This window comes from Salmo salar, chromosome ssa10, assembly GCF_905237065.1.
Source record: "Salmo salar chromosome ssa10, Ssal_v3.1, whole genome shotgun sequence".
Lineage (NCBI taxonomy): Eukaryota > Metazoa > Chordata > Actinopteri > Salmoniformes > Salmonidae > Salmo > Salmo salar.
The window spans coordinates 104,858,292-104,877,482 of NC_059451.1; the positions used below are offsets into that span (position 1 = coordinate 104,858,292).

General features: G+C 44.6%; 1 protein-coding gene across 4 annotated transcripts in view; it reads left to right on the forward strand.

Annotated features, from left to right (window-relative positions):
- The window catches only part of LOC106561395 (SLIT-ROBO Rho GTPase-activating protein 1), a 188,674-nt gene that overhangs the window by 110,483 nt on the left and 59,000 nt on the right, over window positions 1-19,191 (forward strand). For all 4 annotated transcript variants that reach the window (XR_006757068.1, XM_045688309.1, XM_045688311.1 and 1 more), the window contains exons 5-11: window positions 1,150-1,329; window positions 2,410-2,538; window positions 8,534-8,755; window positions 10,563-10,664; window positions 16,107-16,304; window positions 16,927-17,011; window positions 18,313-18,340. Coding sequence is in view for 3 of the 4 variants with exons in the window: in XM_045688309.1 (XP_045544265.1) it covers window positions 1,150-1,329; window positions 2,410-2,538; window positions 8,534-8,755; window positions 10,563-10,664; window positions 16,107-16,304; window positions 16,927-17,011; window positions 18,313-18,340 (944 nt within the window). In the remaining variant the exon portion in view is untranslated. The remainder of the gene's footprint in view (window positions 1-1,149; window positions 1,330-2,409; window positions 2,539-8,533; window positions 8,756-10,562; window positions 10,665-16,106; window positions 16,305-16,926; window positions 17,012-18,312; window positions 18,341-19,191) is intronic.

Consider the following 19,191-nt stretch of genomic DNA (forward strand, 5'->3'; position numbering starts at 1 on the left):
AATATATAACAATCTATTGGTAGCACTGGTGCTCCCAACTTTTAAAAAGTTAGTAGCACCACATGAGATTTAGGAGCACTAGAAAATAAGATTGTTTTAATTGATAGAGATACAGCCTATATTGGCCCTATATGAATTCTAGCTAATCAAATGTTGTGCTATTCATGAGTCACTTCCTAATGTTTTCTACAGTCATTTGAGTGTGAGTAATAGTAATAGCTCCCTTCTGTTTGGATAACAATGAGTCAAACAAAAGGAAATGGCTTTAATCAGCGTGTTACTGTGGAGGTAATGCTTCCCACTATGCCTGCGTCACTCCTCCTCGATTATGGTTCTGACGTATTGACATGGGGAGCATAACCACTTCAAATGTAGTGTATCACCAGATCTGAGTAAATACTATTTGAAATCTTTCAAATACTTTGAGCTTTTGCTTTAGCATGCCTGGAGTGCCAGTTGGGCGGGGCTTACACTTTACAAACTGTTCTATTGATTCTCTTGGCATGCTCAGTCAAGCACAGCTATAGTATTTGAACCCAGGTCTGCATATCACTTCATGCCAAGACATATATGGTGTCTTTTGAAACTCTTGGCCTCAGGAATTCTGCTTTAATTTTGAGGTTTCATTGCTTTCCACTTCAAAGGGGAGAGAACGGGGCTGTGTAAGTGGTTTAGTCTGTCAGTCTGTCACCATCTGATCTGATCTGGGCCCTGCCTGCTGGCACCCCTCTGACGGCACTCTGCTTTGGGCTACAGCAGCCAGGGATGATTGGGTGTCTGTGGGTGGATTGAAGTCCCTCGGTGCCCCATTACAGAGCTATAGCATTTCCTACACAACTCAGATGGAATTGTCATCCCGAATAAAATGGTGGTGGTAATTCCAGTGTAGCTGGAATTTCAAACTCAGAGCAATATGGTAAATGGGAATGGCAGTGAATCGTGTTTGTTGAGGTCGTACCACTATAAGAGCATCATATAAAAAGAGAGGCCTTTGATTTGTGGTGGCGTAGGAGAGTCCTATTGTGAAGTAGAGCTGGAGTGATCTGTGAAAAGTGGGTGGGTAGTAGATGAAAGCTTTGTTTGGTTCAAAGCAGCCTCTGACTCTTACTGTGAGGTTGAATGACTCTGACCTCTTCATCCAACCCCCAGGTGATGAAGACTTACCACATGTACCACACGGAGAGCATTAGTGCAGAGAGCAAGCTGAAGGAGGCGGAGAAGCAGGAGGAGAAGCAGATCGGCCGGGCCGAGCCCGTCTTCAGCTACCGCCTGGAAGACAAGCACCAGAGACGCAGCTCCGTCAAGAAGATTGAGAAGATGAAGGAAAAGGTACAGCACACTTATGCCTGATTCACACTATAGGGCCAAACCAAGCCAAGCAAAGCTGTACTGGGATGGCCTGCTTGTGCCTCCATCATAGTTGGTGGAACTGTGCTAGAAAAGACAACGTGAAAAGGATCAGAGCCAGCACAGTATGGTTTGGGATGGCACGATGGTGTGCGAGAAGGGTATTGTGAAGGTCTTTACACTGGTAACGATGATAATGGTTGCTGAAGGGAATGTTGGAATGTCTTCTCATTAAACACAGTTAGGGGTGAATCTCAGCCAGCTGCGATTAGTCAAGCTCAGACTGTAGCTTCTATTTCTATGGTGATACTCTCCTCTACATGAATATATTTTCCATTTCTATGGCCCAAACCTTGAACTCAGGTTGACATCCAGGTGTCCCTGAAAGTGTTTATCATTTGTAACAGAAACAGACTTCTACTGGCCAGCCAGACTTCTACTGGCCACCCCTCTGGGTGTGTGTGTGTGTGTGTGTGTGTGTCTGCGTGTGTGTCTGCGTGTGTGTGTGTGTGTGTGTGTGTGTGTGTGTGTGTGTGTGTGTGTGTGTGTGTGTGTGTGTGTGTAATGGAAACCACACTATGAACACTCACTTACAGACAGATTGCTTTGTGTTATTCTCAGAAGGAACAGGCCTGTTTTATGTTAGAACTCTGTGACCAATGGTTTAATGACCACAGGAACAGCATTTTCTCACAGGCTCTTCCTGGAATGTGTTGGGATTGGGGAAGCGTTAAAATATGGAAGACTGTGTCAGTGGGTGAGTCGGTGTCCATTGTCATTGGCTAGTGACTAACAGTCTGTGTCTGGCAGGCAGCTAGGGAGGAAGGAGGACGTCTGAATGAGCTGGGCTACCAGCTCCTGTTTGCCAATCATCCTGAGTTGTGTTGTGAGCGAGCCACCAGACTGTGTACATGCAGACATGAAAGCATGCTCAGTTGTTCATAAAGGCATTTTTGCTCATTAATTTCTGTTTCTCTTTCTCTCTCTCTTTGTCTCGCTCCTCTCTCTCTCTCTCTCTCTCTCTCTCTCTCTCTCTCTCTCATTCATACCTATCTATCTCAGCGCCAGGCCAAGTACTCAGAGAATAAGCTGAAGTCAATCAAAGCACGGAACGAGTACCTGCTGACACTGGAAGCGACAAATTCCTCCGTCTTCAAGTACTACATCCACGACTTGTCTGATTTAATTGACGTAAGTAAACCGTTGGAAGAAACTTCAAGCTAAAGAATAGACTCCTTCATCTGTACTCTAAAACCGGGAATGTTTGGTTGACAGTTTGTTACCGAACAGCGTCTACTCCCTCTTCTCTTGTTAATAACCCCTAGGCTGCATCCAAATTGTCACCCTATACCCTACATATTGCACTTCTTTTGACCTGAGCCCTAAGGCCCCTTATCAAAAGTAGTGAACTATAAAGGGTATAGGGTGCCATTTCGGACACAACCCTAAAGATCTGAAGGAAAGTATACACTGAGTGTACAAAACAGACTCTACAAGGTGTTGAGAGCGTTCCACATGGATGCTGGCCCATGTTGACTCTAATGCTTCCCACATTTGTGTCAAGTTGGCTGGATGTCCTTTGGGTGGTGGACCATTCTTGATACACACAAGAAACTGTTGAGCATGAAAAACCCAGCAGTGTCTTTTATCTTGCCCATTCATGCTCTGAATGGCACACAAACAATCTGTCTCAATTGTCTCGAGGCTTAAAAATCCTCCTTTAACCCTTCTCCCCTTCATCTACACTGATTTAAGTGGATTTAACAAGTGACATCAATAAGGGATCATAGCTTTCACCTGAATTCACCTGGTCAGTCTGTCATGGAAAGAGCATCATGTTTTGAACACTCAGTGTGTCTGCTGCAGAGAGACAAGCTGCCGGAGAGATTCTGCCACAAACGGAGAGCTGCTTCTCAGTCTAAGCCTCTCCCTCACTCCAGACTTCAAATGAAGTTGTCTGCCACCCAATCAGTCTTTTTTCAAAAATCCCATCTCACTGCTACAGAAAATTGTATTACTCTTTTTTTATATCCTCATAATGCTGAAGAAACCCTGACTTTCAGCAGTATTTTCTGAGTCCCTTTTTGAGGTCTGAACTGTAGAAAGAAACTGATGAGTTTAGCAGCAGCGCAGAAATCTGAGCAATGGTGAGAGAGGACACACACCAGACAGACTGTGGGATGGAAATTACTGAAGGAAGAGAATTAAAAAGCCCAGGAGATTATTCGCTTTTGTGATCCGAGCTACTCTACTATTCTACTCTCAGTCCTCATGTTATACACCATACTGCATGACAGACAGAGAGTACAGACATACAGATAATACAGTGGCTTGCGAAAGTATTCACCCCCTTGGCATTTTTCTTATTTTGTTGCCTTACGATTTGATTTTTATGGGGGTTTGTATAATTTGATTTACACAACATGCCTACCACTTTGAAGATGCAAAATATTTTTTATTGTGAAACAAACAAGAAATAAGACAAAAAAACTGAACTTGAGCGTGCATAACTATTCACCCCTCGAAAGTCAATACTTTGTAGAGCCACCTTTTGCAGCAATTACAGCTGCAAGTCTCTTGGGGTATGTCTCTATAAGCTTGACACATCTAGCCACTGGGATTTTTGCCCATTCTTCAAGGCAAAACTGCTCCTTCAAGTTGGATGGGTTCCGCTGGTGTACAGCAATCTTTACGTCAAACCACAGATTCTCATTTGGATTGAGGTCTGGGCTTTGACTAGGCCAATCCAAGACATTTAAATGTTTCCCCTTAAACCACTTCAGTGTTGCTTTAGCAGTATGCTTAGGGTCACTGTCCTGCTGGAAGGAGAACCTCCGTCCCAGTCTCAAATCTCTGGAAGACTGAAACAGGTTTCCCTCAATAATTTCCCTTTATTTAGCGCCATCCATCATTCCTTCAATTCTGACCAGTTTTCCAGTCCCTGCCGATGGAAAAACATCCCCACAGCATGATGCTGCCACCACCATGCTACACTGTGGGGATGGTGTTCTCGGGGTGATGAGAGGTGTTGTGTTTGCGCCAGACATAGCATTTTCCTTGATGGTCAAAAAGCTCAATTTTAGTCTCATCTGACCAGAGTACCTTCTTCCATATGTTTGGGGAGTCTCCCACATGCCTTTTGGTGAACACTAAACTTGTTTTGCTAATTGTTTTCTTTAAGCAATGGCTTTTTTCTGGACACTCTTCCGTAAAGCCCAGCTCTGTGGAGTGTACGGCTTATTAAAGTGGTCCTATGGACAGATACTCCAATCTCCGCTGTGGAGCTTTGCAGCGCCTTCAGGTTTATCTTTTGTCTCTTTGTTGCCTGTCTGATTAATGCCCTCCTTGCCTGGTCTGTGAGTTTTGGTGAGCGGCCCTCTCTTGGCAGGTTTGTTGTGGTGCCATATTCTGTCCAGTTTTTAATAATGGATTTAATGGTCCTCCGTGGGATGTTCAAAGTCTTGGATATTTTTTTATAACCCAACCATGATCTGTACTTCTCCACAACTTTGTCCCTGACCTGTTTGGAGAGCTCCTTGGTCTTCATGGTGCCGCTTGCTTGGTGGTGCCCCTTGCTTAGTGGTCTTACAGACTCTGGGGCCTTTCAGAACAGGTGTGTATATATACTGAGATCATGTGACACTTAGATTGCACACAGGTGGACTTCATTTAAGTAATTATGTGGCTTCTGAAGGTAATTGGCTGCACCAGATCTTATTTAAGGGCTTCATAGCAAAGGGGGTGAATACATATGCACCCACCACTTTTCAGTTTTTTTCTTTTTTTTTCTTTTTCTTTTCACTTCACCAATTTGGACTATTTTGTGTATGTCCATTACATGAAATGCAAATAAAAATCAGTTTCAATTACAGGTTGCAATGCAACAAAATAGTTGGAAAGCTGCCCCAGTCAACTGGGTGTGTGCTCGATTATATACACCTGTCAGCAACGGGTGTGGCTGAAATAGCCAAATGTACTAATTTGAAGGGGTGTCCACATACTTTTGTGTGTGTGTGTGTGAGATATATATATATATATATATATATATAATATCACACACGCGCACACCACACGTATGTACGTACGTATACCCCTTTACTTTTTCCACATTTTGTTACATAACAGCCTTATTCTAAAATTGATTAAATCGTTTTTTTTGCTCACAAATCTACACACAATACCCCACAATGACAAAGCAAAAACAGTTTTTTAGAAATGTTTGCAAATGTAGTAAAAATAAAAACAGATACCTTATTTACGGAAGTATTCAAACCCTTTGCTATGAGACTCGAATCCTGTTTCCATTGATCTTCCTTGATGTTTCTGCAACTTCATTGGAGTCCACCTGTGGTAAATTCAATTGGTTGGACATGATTTGGAAAGGCTCACATCTGTCTATATAAGGTCCCACAGTTGATAGTGCATGTCAGCGCATAAACCAAGCCATGAGGTCGAAGGACTTTTCCATAGAGCGCTGAGACACAATTGTGTTGAGGCACAGATCTGGGAAAGGGTACCAAAAAAGTTCTGCAGCATTGAAGGTCCCCAAGAAAACAGTGGCCTCCGTCATTCTTAAATGGAAGCCGTTTGGAACCACCAAGACTCTTCCTAGAGCTGGCTGCCCAACCAAACAGTAATTGGGGGAGAAGGGCCTTGGTCAGGGAGGTGACCAAGAACCCGATGGTCACTCTGACAGAGCTCCAGAGTTCCTCTGTGGAGATGGGAGAACCTTCCAGAAGGACAAACATCTCTGCAGCACTCCACCAATCAAGCCTTTATTTAGAGTGGCCAGACGGAAGCCACTCCTCAGTAAAAGGCAGGACAGCCCTTTGGAGTTCGCCGAAAGGCACCTAAAGCACTCTTACCATGAGAAACAAAATTCTCTAGTCTGATGAAACCAAGATTGAAGTCTTTGGCCTGAATGCCAAGCATCACGTCTTGAGGAAACCTGGCACCATCCCAACGGTGAAGCATGGTGGTGGCAGCATCATGCTGTTGGGATCTTTTTCAGCAGCAGGGACTGGGAGACTAGTTTAGTCAGGATCGAGGGAAAGGTAATCAGAGCAATGTACCGAGAGATCCTTGACGAAAATCTGCTCCAGAGCGATCAGGACCTCAGACTGGTGCAAAGGTTCACCGTCCAACAGGACAACGACCCTAAGCACACAGCCAAGACAACGCAAGAGTGGCCTCGGGACAAGTCTCAATGTCCTCGAGTGGCCCAGCCAGAGCCCGATCGAATATATTTGGAGAGACCTGAAAATTGCTGTGCAGTGACGTTCCCCATCCAACCTGACAGAGTTTGAGAGGATCTGCAATGAATAATGGGGAAAACTCCCCAAATACAGGTGTGCCAAGCTTGAAGCATCATACCCAAGAAGACTCGAGCCTGTAATCGCTGCCAAAGGTGCTTCAACAAAGTACTGAGTAAAGGGTCTGAATACTTATGTAATATTCAAGTTTTTTTATATATACATTTGCAAAAATTTCTGAACAGTTTTTGCTTTGTCATTATGGGGTATTGTGTGTAGATTGTTGATTTTTAATTGTTTTACACACTTGTTTTGGTTACTATTTCATAGTTTTGATGTCTTCACTATTATTCTACAATGTAGAAAATAGTAAAAATCAAGAAAATCCCTTGAATGAGTAGGTGTTTGTCCCAACTTTTGACTGTTACTGTATGTAAATGTGATATTTCTGTTTTTAATTTTCAAAACCAGTTTTTGCTTTGTCATTATGGGGTATTTTGTGTAGATTGATGAGGGGAAAAAACAATTTATCCATTTTAGAATAAGGCTGGAACATAACAAAATTGTGGAAAAAGGGGGGTCTGAATACTTTCTGAATGCACTGTACATACACACACACACCCCCCACACACATTATCACATCTTTAGCTTGAATGGGGTGTGGGAAAGACCCTGCCCCTTTAACCAATATTTGGGAATTGCTGATGTGTGTTGCAGGTCAGCCATCCTGTCTCTCATATCACCACTCTGTTCTCTACTCTACCTACCAAGCAGATGGCTTTGTTTTCTCCTCCAGAACCCAGACCTATAAACGGGACATATTTATACACTAGCTACCTGGGATATTCTTTTTCACCCTTAGAAATAATGTACTGTACCATTTTTCCAGTGTTGCCAGGACAACAAGGGAGAACACTCTGTACTTTTAGCGACTGTGTATTCCAAACAGACGGTTAGGAAGGGCCATTCTGAGTGCTAAAAATGTGCTCCTCTTCCCTCGCACCAGCTCTCTAGCCTTTGTAAATCACGAGGGTGTGTGTTAGTACCTGTGTGTGAGCTCCTGCATGTTTTGCATGTGTGTTTTTTATTTTACCTTTTAACTAGGCAAGTCAGTTAAGAACAAATTCTTATTTTCAATGACGGCCTAGGAACAGTGGGTTAACTGCCTTGTTCAGGGGCAGAACAACAGATTTGTACCTTGCCAGCTCGGGGATTTGAACTTGCAACCTTTCGGTTACTAGTCCAACGCTCTAACCAGTAGGCTACGCTGCCGCCCCCGTTTGTGCGTACCAGTGTCCGTGGGTGTGTGCGTACACTTGTTTTAGTTTGTTGCGCAGTCTGTCATAAGAGTTGACAGTCAATTGTTAAAGAAATTCTAGTTGATGAATTGGACAGATAACATCCAATGTAATGTGGACAAGCAAAGGCGTTATGGAAGCTTGGCAGACAATGCTCCTGTGTCTGGCTGTCTTCATCACCTCCAAGGCTGTCTGTGTGAACTCACAGGCCCTGGCTTACCAAGGTCCTACTTAATGAGATCCAGCATCAGATGTTGGGAACATTATTCAGGTTCTAGAACTCCGGGCCAAGCCAGCAGTCAGAGAATGTATCAGACTACTCAGTTAATGGCCAATAATGTTCATGACTGCAGTGTGTCGAGAGACTAAGAGAGCAGACATTGTTGACCGTGTTGAAACCATTACAAAGTTGTTGGTTTTTCCATAAACGTATGTGTTTTTGCTGGAAAAGAAATGTAATGTTTTAGGACAATCTGCAGAATGTGTTTGGTGTACCGTTGTGGGCACTAAAGTTAGTATTTTCAAACCTTGTACCGTGGCTGGACTTGACATTTTAGAAGCTTCTCATCAGGTTGTCAGACGTTGCAGTAAACGGGGCATCCTGATCCAGTACAGTCTCATCTTCCCCTCTACCAGTGCTGTGATCTGGGCTACCACGCCAGCCTGAACCGTGCCCTGCGGACCTACCTATCGGCTGAGTACAACCTGGAGACAAGTCGCCACGAGGGCCTAGACATCATCGAGAACGCCGTGGACAGTCTGGACCCCCGCAGCGACCGCCAGCGCTTCATGGAGTTGTACCCCACAGCCTTCTGCCCGCCCATCAAGTTCCAGTTCCAGCCCCACATGGGCGATGAGGTGAGACATTGAGACCCACAGGCTCGTTGTTCTTTGTGTCCATTTCTCCATCCATCTATCCACTCAGTCATTCATTCATTCATTCATTCATTCATTCATTCATCCATTACTGTATTGAAAACTAGTGCTGTTTGTCCTAATGGTTGAGGAGACCACCGTTTTTTTAACAGAACCAATATGTTCAGTCCTATATGCTGTACAGGGTGGAAGTGAGGTTGATTAAAAGGTCTTGTACTAAATGAGCCCTGGTTTTGGCAGCTTAATTGCACGTTTTACTGTGTCTGGGCCGGCAGAGGAGATGTTTATAGGCCGAAACCAATGACAAGCACGTCTCATTTCTCAGCCTCAAGTCAAATGGAGCAGCGCAACACGCTGAATTAATTTTACTGTTGAGTCGTTGGCTCTGGGGTCCCTGATATCATGTCTGTTTACAAGCTATTGATCTGTGGCTGTCTGGATTCACATCTGGGTCAGTGACATTTGTGGTGTAGTTTAAAACACATTTCTGATGTCTTTGCCATTTTAGGATAAGGTTAAGTAACCCCCCTGTCAGATTAAGTAACCCCCCTGTCAGATTAAGTAACCCCCCTGTCAGATTAAGTAACCCCCCTGTCAGATTAAGTAACCCCCCTGTCAGATTAAGTAACCCCCCTGTCAGATTAAGTAACCCCCCTGTCAGATTAAGTAACCCCCCTGTCAGATTAAGTAACCCCCCTGTCAGATTAAGTAACCCCCTGTCAGATTAAGTAACCCCCCTTGTCAGATTAAGTAACCCCCCTGTCAGATTAAGTAACCCCCCTGTCAGATTAAGTAACCACCCTGTGAGATTAAGTAACCCCCCTGTCAGATTAAGTAACCCCCCTGTCAGATTATGTAACCCCCTGTCAGATTCAGTAACCCCCCTGTCAGATTCAGTAACCCCCCTGTCAGATTAAGTAAACCCCTGTCAGATTAAGTAACCCCCCTGTCAGATTCAGTAACCCCCCTGTCAGATTCAGTAACCCCCCTGTCAGATTCAGTAACCCCCTGTCAGATTCAGTAACCCCCCTGTCAGATTCAGTAACCCCCTGTCAGATTCAGTAACCCCCCTGTCAGATTCAGTAACCCCCCTGTCAGATTCAGTAACCCCCTGTCAGATTCAGTAACCCCCTGTCAGATTAAGTAACCCCCTGTCAGATTCAGTAACCCCCCTGTCAGATTCAGTAACCCCCCTGTCAGATTCAGTAACCCCCCTGTCAGATTAAGTAACCCCCCTGTCAGATTCAGTAACCCCCTGTCAGATTCAGTAACCCCCCTGTCAGATTCAGTAACCCCCTGTCAGATTCAGTAACCCCCCTGTCAGATTCAGTAACCCCCTGTCAGATTCAGTAACCCCCCTGTCAGATTCAGTAACCCCCCTGTCAGATTCAGTAACCCCCCTGTCAGATTCAGTAACCCCCCCTGTCAGATTAAGTAACCCCCCTGTCAGATTCAGTAACCCCCTGTCAGATTCAGTAACCCCCTGTCAGATTCAGTAACCCCCCTGTCAGATTCAGTAACCCCCCTGTCAGATTAAGTAACCCCCTGTCAGATTCAGTAACCCCCCTGTCAGATTCAGTAACCCCCTGTCAGATTCAGTAACCCCCCTGTCAGATTAAGTAACCCCCTGTCAGATTCAGTAACCCCCCTGTCAGATTCAGTAACCCCCCTGTCAGATTCAGTAACCCCCCTGTCAGATTCAGTAACCCCCCTGTCAGATTCAGTAACCCCCCTGTCAGATGGTGGTGACTTTCTGTTTAGTAATGATGTGTTTCCTCTTCCTGCCCAGGTGTGCCAGATCGCGATGCAGCCGCCGGTGAGCGGAGAGCTGATGTTGAGGTTCCAGCAGCTACAGTCCCGCCTGGCCACTCTGAACATCGAGAACGAGGAGGTAAGAGGGAGCCTAACACTGCCATACCTTGGTCGTATTCAGTAGGGTATGCAACAGAAAAGTATTGCAATGAAAAACGCAAATGAGTGTTTTTTTATTGGACCAGCTAGTCCTTAAATCCAAGTGGTCCCTCCCTGTTTCAGTCAGTTTTTTCTATTTGGATCCTAATGAACACAACCCTGACTCGCTTGGGTAGCCAACCACGCCAATCAACATCATCTGCTTGCATTTTGGTCCATTGTGGTCGCATGTTGGGAAGGAATTGAAATGCTGTATGAAAAGTTCACTTCAGTCAGAAGGTAGCCAAGGGGAGTTGATATCTTAAATCTTTCAGAAATCGAAGTTGGAATAGTTTCCATACAACAAAACTCTCCTACACTGCAGGCAGCCTTCAGAAGCACTCAGAGAAGTCTTCTCCCTCGCTCCCAATGGTGGAAAAAAATCACTCTCTCTCTCTCTCTCTCTCTCTCTCTCTCTCTCTCTCTCTCTCTCTCTCTCTCACACACACACAATCTGTTTTATTTGTACACTGTCCCACTTCTCTCGGTTTCGAAATTGGAGGTGCATCCCTGGCTGTAACATTTTAATCGGACTGGCTGGCATGCCTGAGTGCTTGCTAAATAAAAAGCCAATGGGAAGGAAATGACACTGTCTGCTGCTGTGGTGTTAGGGAGTGCAATCACGTCCATCAGTCTGGCTTCTTGTCTCTTGTTGTCTCACGTCTGACCTGCTTCTCCTTTCTCCGCTTCATCTCGTCTTGTCTCACACCAGTGCACACAACCTTCTGTCTTTTATCTCGCAAAGAAATAATGACTTGGGAAAGAATGCTTGTAAATGTGAAGAGCGATTTCAGACCGGCTTGATTATACAACTAAAGAAAATGTATAGATCTGTTTTTTTGTCAGATGCATAATGTCTGCAAGATGTCTGTATCTTTTTGACCTCTTCACTGTATGTTTGTGGTGTGAGTGGTGTGTTTCATAGAGTAGAGTACAAGGCTCAGGCTATCCCACAGGGGGCATGATGTATTTCTGGATGGGAGTTGTTGTTGACACCTAAGCCCAGCTGGTGCTTTCACACTGCCTGTATGTAGTCAGTGCAGGCAGAACCCATCGGTGTGGAGAGTCAGGAAGAGACATGGTTCTGCATGCCCTTGTCTGCCTGGATGAAACAGAGCTCCACACATGGATCAGGATGGGGAACCACTGCTCTGTGTCAAGTCCACAAGATGGCCTCTTCATGGTGTCTCATTGAAAAGGCCTTTCCAGGGGCTGTCATTTGAAGACACTGAAGCAGAACTGTACACACACATTACTAGCTGTCAAATCCTTGCTTCCTCCTTCCTTGTTTACTCAATTCCTCCCCAAGTTCATGCGCTTTGAGAGGAATTGAGGAAACGAGGACAGCGGAGGCAAGGATTTGACGGACCAAGATCTACTCCAGCCAGGAAAAGTGAAAAGCTGGGATTTGTTGTGTTTTTCTCTGGTATCATGATCTGCAGATGTTTCCTTGACTGCATGAGAAGATGAAGGAAAACATGGATGAATAATTTATTAGCATGAGAGTAGGAAGTCTCTCATCCCCATTGGGCCCACTGTGGCCCCCTGGTCTGGTTTGCGTGCCCTCCAAAGATGTATGGATGTACAGTGTGTATATGCAGATATATCTGCAGAAATAGAGTATGTTCTGCTGTGTTGGTTAAACCTCTACTTCTGAGGACAGCGTTGTGTTCATTACAATTCCTTTGCCATTCAATGTGGGTATTTCTCAGAGCTAGCTAAGAATCTGGTGATTTTACATTTAAATTCTCTTCTCTTTAGACAGATGCAGACAGCTTCTCTATCTCTCGCTAGATGTGTACCAAACGTAATAAATATTCTCTAGGCGTTTTGTACGAAACCCCGGCAATCCAATACGGTCTCCTTTGTAGGGAGCCTGTGCTTTGTTTTTCTACAGATAAACCTCAGGGTGTCACATCAAAACCTGGGAGATGTGTGCTCAGTGTTAGGTCACTGTTGGCAGCCCTGATTCACTGATCGTGAGATTAGCTTGCTGCTCACCACAGGCCCTGAGGAATAGAAATCCTGCTATTCCCCAGACAGGTTTATACTGGAGGTGACGTACTAGCTGTGAAGTCGCATGTCATCACCTCCAGGCCTCCTGGTCTGATCCTGCTGGGCACCAGTGGGTAGATTCCAGTGAGCGTCTCCATCTGAAAGCCCTGCTGTAATTGAGCCTAGCAGTCAACACTGGTAACTAGTAGTCTGCTGAATGATGGAGGGACTTTCATGCATGGGTCCTCTCCATACTGTAATTCAAAAGGCACTCGCACATCTGAGCTATCTTTTTTGCAGGTGCACGGTAACAGTTGAATAAGATGAGAGAAAGAAGAAACCTGCACACTGCTCTTGTTAGTAACACTGCTCTTTAATAAGCTTTAGGTATCGGCCTCACGGCCTTCGTCAGACCACCTTTTCATATTGTGATAGCGGGGCCCCTTGGCCTCCCTTGTCACACCCTGTGAGAGGCTGGGAGAGCGGGGGCTCAGGGCCTTGCTAGGAAAGGTACTCCTATGACCAGGGCACAGAGATGATTGGACCCATGGGCTGGTCCTAAATAGTGCACCTCTGGACTTGTATTCAGTACCCGTATTCACAAAGCCTCTAGGAAGACGCAGGGCTTCTGGTCCTATCAAAGCAGACTGTTGGAAAAGGAAGGGAAGTATTTTGAGCACCCTCAATCCACTCAGTATTATCACTCTTCATCTGAAACTACTAAAACTGTAAAATAACCCAGTTCCCTTAGTAATTGAAGGTAAAACTATAATAGTGGTGTCATCATCAGATGTCCTAAATCACCACACTATAGATCAAACAGACAGGTGGAGTTTTTTTTCATTTGAAACATCTCTTATTAGAAGTTGAATTGCCTGCCAATCCTACATTTCGTCTCGCAGACTGTCATTATCCCTGTCCAGACCTGTAGTATTGTTTCTGGTTTATGCTCCACATAGAGACGAATGACAGTGTGTGTGTGTGTGTGTGTGTGTGTGCATGCAGAATCAGTTGTGATCCTAACCGTTGCCACATGTAGATGAAAGGGGAGTTGAATGAAAGAGAGCCTTGGCGTTATTCATTCATACCATCCTGTTTTTCTAAGGTGCCTCAAACATTGAATGAGTCATGGGTCTTACAATTAAAAACACAAGTTATAATATGTTCCTCTCTCTGTGTGTATAGTAGCTATGTGGAACCAAAGGAACACTCCCTTTGACTATGGTATGAACCTCCCTGTCAAAGTTCTCTGTGTTGTATGCAGAGTGTCTGTCTCTCTGGGGCTTTATTGGCATGGGAAACGTATGTCTACGTTGCCAAAGTAAAATAACAGTAAACATTGCATTGTTTTTAAGGATGTGCGTATGACCATAAACGTTTCAGTAAACATTGCATTGTTTTTAAGGATGTGCGTATGACCATAAACGTTTCAGTAAACATTGCATTGTTTTTAAGGATGTGCGTATGACCATAAACGTTTCAGTAAACATTACACTTGCAAAAGTTCCAAAATAATAAAGACATTTCAAATGTCATATCATGTGCAAATAGCTTAAGTACAAAAGGGAAAATAAATAAACATAAATATGGGTTGTATTTACAATGGTGTTTGTTCTTCACTGGTTGCCCTATCCTTGTGGCAACAGGTCACACATCTGGCTGCTCTGATGGCCCACTGTGGTATTTCACCCAGTAGATATGGGAGTTCATCAAAATTGGATTTGTTTTCAAATTCTTTGTGGGTCTATGTAATCTGAGGGAAATATGTGTCTCTATGGTCATACATTTGGCAGGAGGTTAGGAAGTGCAGTTCAGTTTCCACCTCATTTTGTGGGGAGTGTGCACATAGCCTGTATTCTCTTGAGAGCCAGGTCTCTCTCTCTTTCTCGCCTTCCTCTCTCTCTCCCCTCTCTCTCTCTCTCTCTCTCTCTCTCTCTCTCTCTCTTGCTCCCCCTCTCTCTCCTCCCTCTCTCTCACTCTGTCTCCTTCCTGTCTCTCTCATTCCTCTCTCCTTTCACTCCTTCCTCTCTCTGTCACTTGATCTCTATTTCCTATCTCTCCTTCTTCTCTCTCACTCTGTCTCCTTCCTGTCTATCTCTCCTTTCTCTCCTTCCTCTCTCTCACTCTGTCTCCTTCCTGTCTATCTCTCCTTCCTCTCTCCTTTCTCTCCTTCCTCTCTCTCACTCTGTCTCCTTCCTGTCTCTCTCCTTCCTCCTTCCTTGTCACTCGATCTCTAATTCCTTTCTCTCCCCTTTCTCTTTTTCCGTCCTCTCTCTGCCCCTCTCTCCCTGTTCATTTTTCTCGCTCGCTCTTGCTCTCGCCCTCTTTCTCTCTCTCCTTCCTCTGCTTCCTCTCTCTCACACGCTCTTGTTCTCGCTCTCTGAACCACTCCAGCAGGTGAACACATGCGCTCTGCCATTGTGTGAGCCATAGGCATACAAAAACATCCTTTCCCTCCTGTCTATCTATCTCCTAACTCTCTCCCTGTCATTTCGCTTCTTCTCACCCAAATATATATTACATCAGGGCGTCAGTTGTGGCCTCCTCACAGAATGGAAGTTTTATAAGTGGCCAAAACTTCTCTCAAATTGAGACGGGACATTTCTGAGGTGGGAAATGTTTGTTTGCAAGTAAGATGGAAATCATTAAAGCTTTAACACAATTATTATATCATATCCACTGGAAAGAAGTATATGTTTATTGTCAGTGTCTAGTGGAATCTTGCATTGTGGTGTTCTCCATCTGTTGTAAGTGATGGATATGCTTGGCTTGACATTTATAAGCTCCTGGAAAAGCACTTGGGCTGATGGCGAAGTGGCCACTATGGAAATGAGTTTTAAAAGCCTGAGACTGAGGACCTTTCATCCCTACCTATCTTCCACCTCTATTCTTTCATCCCTACCTTCCTTCTACCTCTATTCTTTCATCCCAACCTTCCTTCCACCTCTATTCTTTCATCCCTACCTTCCTTCCACCTCTATTCTTTCATCCCTACCTTTCTTCCACCTCTATTCTTTCATCCCTACCTTCCTTCTACCTCTATTCTTTCATCCCTACCATCCTTCCACCTCTATTGTTTCTGAGTGCATGCAAATTGATTGCTCTGGTCTGGAGTCATGCTCAAGGACGGATGCATTTGTCATGCTGAGTGTGAAACGAAAGGCAGTCAGAATGCCATGCATTTATCACATTACTGCCTAGGAGTTCAGGGGTCATTTGGTCAGTGGTCGTCACTGAGCACTGGTCCTTCGAGCCGGATGGGGAAACTTGAGTGAGTTTATGAGTACTTGAGGGAAAACAAATGGCAGTGTAATGTGTTTGAATGTGTTTACACCTGTGACACTGTAAACCTGTCCTAAAGCTCCGATCCTCTTTGGGTGCGCTCCAGATCAAGAAGACGTCAGAGGCCACCCTGACGACCATCCAGGACATGGTGACCATCGAGGACTACGACGTCTCTGAGTGTTTCCACCACAGCCGCTCCACCGAGTCGGTGAAGTCCACCGTGTCGGAGACCTACCTCAGCAAGCCCAGCATCGCCAAACGGAGGGCCAACCAGCAGGAGACAGAGCAGTTCTACTTCATGGTGAGTGAAGCGCCCCCTATTGGTAACCTCCAGGTTATGACTGTAGAGAACTGGGCAGGGTCATATTCATGTGCATACTGTAGTAGCAAAACATAGCAAAATGTTTTGCAATGGAAAGCAAAAACTATAGTTTCTTATTGGACCCGTTCAGTAAGTCCTGCTGACTTTAAATTCAGACTGACAGTCACTATGGAAACTGCTGTTGATAGATGGCTACGAAATTAATACATTGGATTTTGACTAGTTTGGATGGTTGTGATCCATGGTCTTGTAGTAGTTGTAATCTATCTGAGGAATGTGAAAAGAAGCTGTGCTTGTATTTCTAGGGATTTGTTAGAGCTCTAAAATGCTGCATATCATATGTATTCCCTCTCTTAGCATTTTAACTCTCAGAAACAAAGCTCTCCAAAAATATCTCTTCCTTAGCGAGCGGTTAGGCTATTTTCTCTTCTTCTGTCCTCCTGGCTGTCTAAAGATGGACATGGTGCGATAAAGCTTTAAAAAGACTCCTGTTGTCGTTCTGTCCTTTGCCCTTGGCTGCCTTATCAGAGATTGGTGTCTTAAGGGCAGGCAACGCTCACTTGGCTCATCAGCCCTAGTAATCACTCTGAATTCTCCACAGAAATTCCGGGAGTTTCTGGAGGGCAGCAATCTCATCTCCAAACTGCAGGCCAAGCACGACCTACTGAAGAGGACTCTGGGAGAAGGTAAGGGATCAGAGACCCACATTGTGCTGGCCTACTTCCTGTCTGGCGGTCCCGTCTGTCCGTCTGTTAGTTAGTTAGTCTATCTGTCTGTATCTGTCTGACTCCTCTGTCTGAACGTCCCTTCTGTCTGTTTGGCTGAGTTGTGATCTAAGCAGGTTTCCATATGTATGAAATGATATACTGAACGTCTCTGCTATTGTCTGTGTGGGTTTGTAAAGGAACTCCTGAATAAATGAAAGGGAAAGATTGCATGCACATTCCAAACGAAGTGCAGTGCTTTACAACTTTAGAGCTAATTAGAAACTGTTAAAAACATATTCGGTTGATTCTAAAATTGTCCACTTCAATCTAACCTCTGTGGTAAAATTTCCATTGTGCTACTTTCTCCATCAGGCCTCACAACCGAGATGCTAACCTCAGCATTAGCGAGCCAAGTCAGAGTTAAAGGGATTGTGCTGTTGTATTATCCCTCTTCATGATTGATTAGTGTTTAGCTTAATGGCCTGGCTGCATTAGCTCGGTATGACTATTATGGCTGGGTTCACTGTGTTCTACATGGTGGGACCTCCTCAAGGCCTTTGACTAAGCTACTGTCAACACTGAGCTGCTGCTGAATGCTAGCTAACTAGCTAACAATGCAGGCAACAAGCTCTCGGGTGGTCTAAATCCGTCAGTCTCAGTCAATCTGTTGACTGTACAGGGAGTTGAGGAAGAGAATGGGGACTTTGATAATAATTAGCCATGGACTCCTGCCTGCTACAGTGAATGTCGGTGAGTGTGTTCAAGTAGGTATAGGTAAAGCTAGCCCCACCCTGGTGTTACTCTGACAGGTTGGATCCTGTCGATGTGCATAGTGGATGGGCACAGGTTTAAAGTTGAAACCGCTCCTCTTGTTAGGAGCAATTTGAGGGATTTGGAGTTTCTTGACTTGTGAAAACATGTGTTTTTGTGTGTGAAGGTAAAATTGCAAGTGAAGGGTGTGTGTGTGTGTGTGTGTGTGTGTGTGTGTGTGTGTGTGTGTGTGTGTGTGTGTGTGTGTGTGTGTGTGTGTGTGCTTGGACAGGTGTTTTTTCTTTTTTTACTGCAGTTAAAGTATAAGTGTGTGTTACTGTGTGTGAGTCATTATGTGTCATTGTGTGCGTCACCATGAAGCCAGTGGTTGTGGGCAGATGGCAGGGCTGCATATGCTTTACTGAGCGTGTGCACAATGCTCTGCAGGCCCCTCTGGGAAAGGTCCCATGTCTCATCTCACATCCTCTCTCTCCTCTCTCCCTTCCCCTTTCTCCCCTCGGTCTCCACAGGTCACCAAGGGGACTATATGACTACAAGGTAAGACACTACCACGCTCTCTCTCTCCCTCCCACACTAACCTCTTAGGTTTTAATAAGACCCTTTCTGTCTATATTTAGCTGTCCCTATTCAGTTGTTTGAAAACCTATCCCCATAAGTAAAAGTCAGTGTACTCTTCGTTGCGAATGCCATTTCTCTTTATCCTCCTACAGTCAAATGACCAACGATATCTAGACAAATATATATTTCCACTGGTTTGTAAAGAAAATAAAAGTTTGCCACTTGAAAAGTTCTCACTTATCACTGTGTGCAGAGTAGAACAATCCCTACTGTACTTTAGCTATTATCAAACTGCTGACCCTGGAGAAGAGAGACCAGATGTTACTGCTCTAGACTCCCCAGGGTTTGAATTTGCCTTATGCCCAGCATGGTATGGCCTGGTAATATTGTCCCCTTCCAAGAGCCTCAACCCTTTTGCTCTCTCTCTCTCGCTCTCTCTTTCTTTCTCTTTCTTTCTCTCTCTTTTTCTTTTTCTCTCTCTTTCAATTCAATTCAATTGGCTTTATTGGCATGATGTAACAATGTACATATTGCCAAAGCTTACTTTGGATATTTACAATATTAAAATAATAAGAATCAAAATTGTCAACGGGACAACAGTAACAACAATAACCAAGGGTCAAAATAACCATACATTGAACAATAACAATAAGCATACAGTAGAGGACATGTGCAGGTTGATTGGTCTGTCAGACACTGTCCCTCATCTTATGGCAGGCAGCAATGTAGTGCGCTGCCAACCCACAGCTCTCTGCATCCTCCCCCAACAGGACGGGTAGCCCGTTCTCATCAGAGAGGTCTTTAAAACCTTGAATAAGAGTTTCAAATTT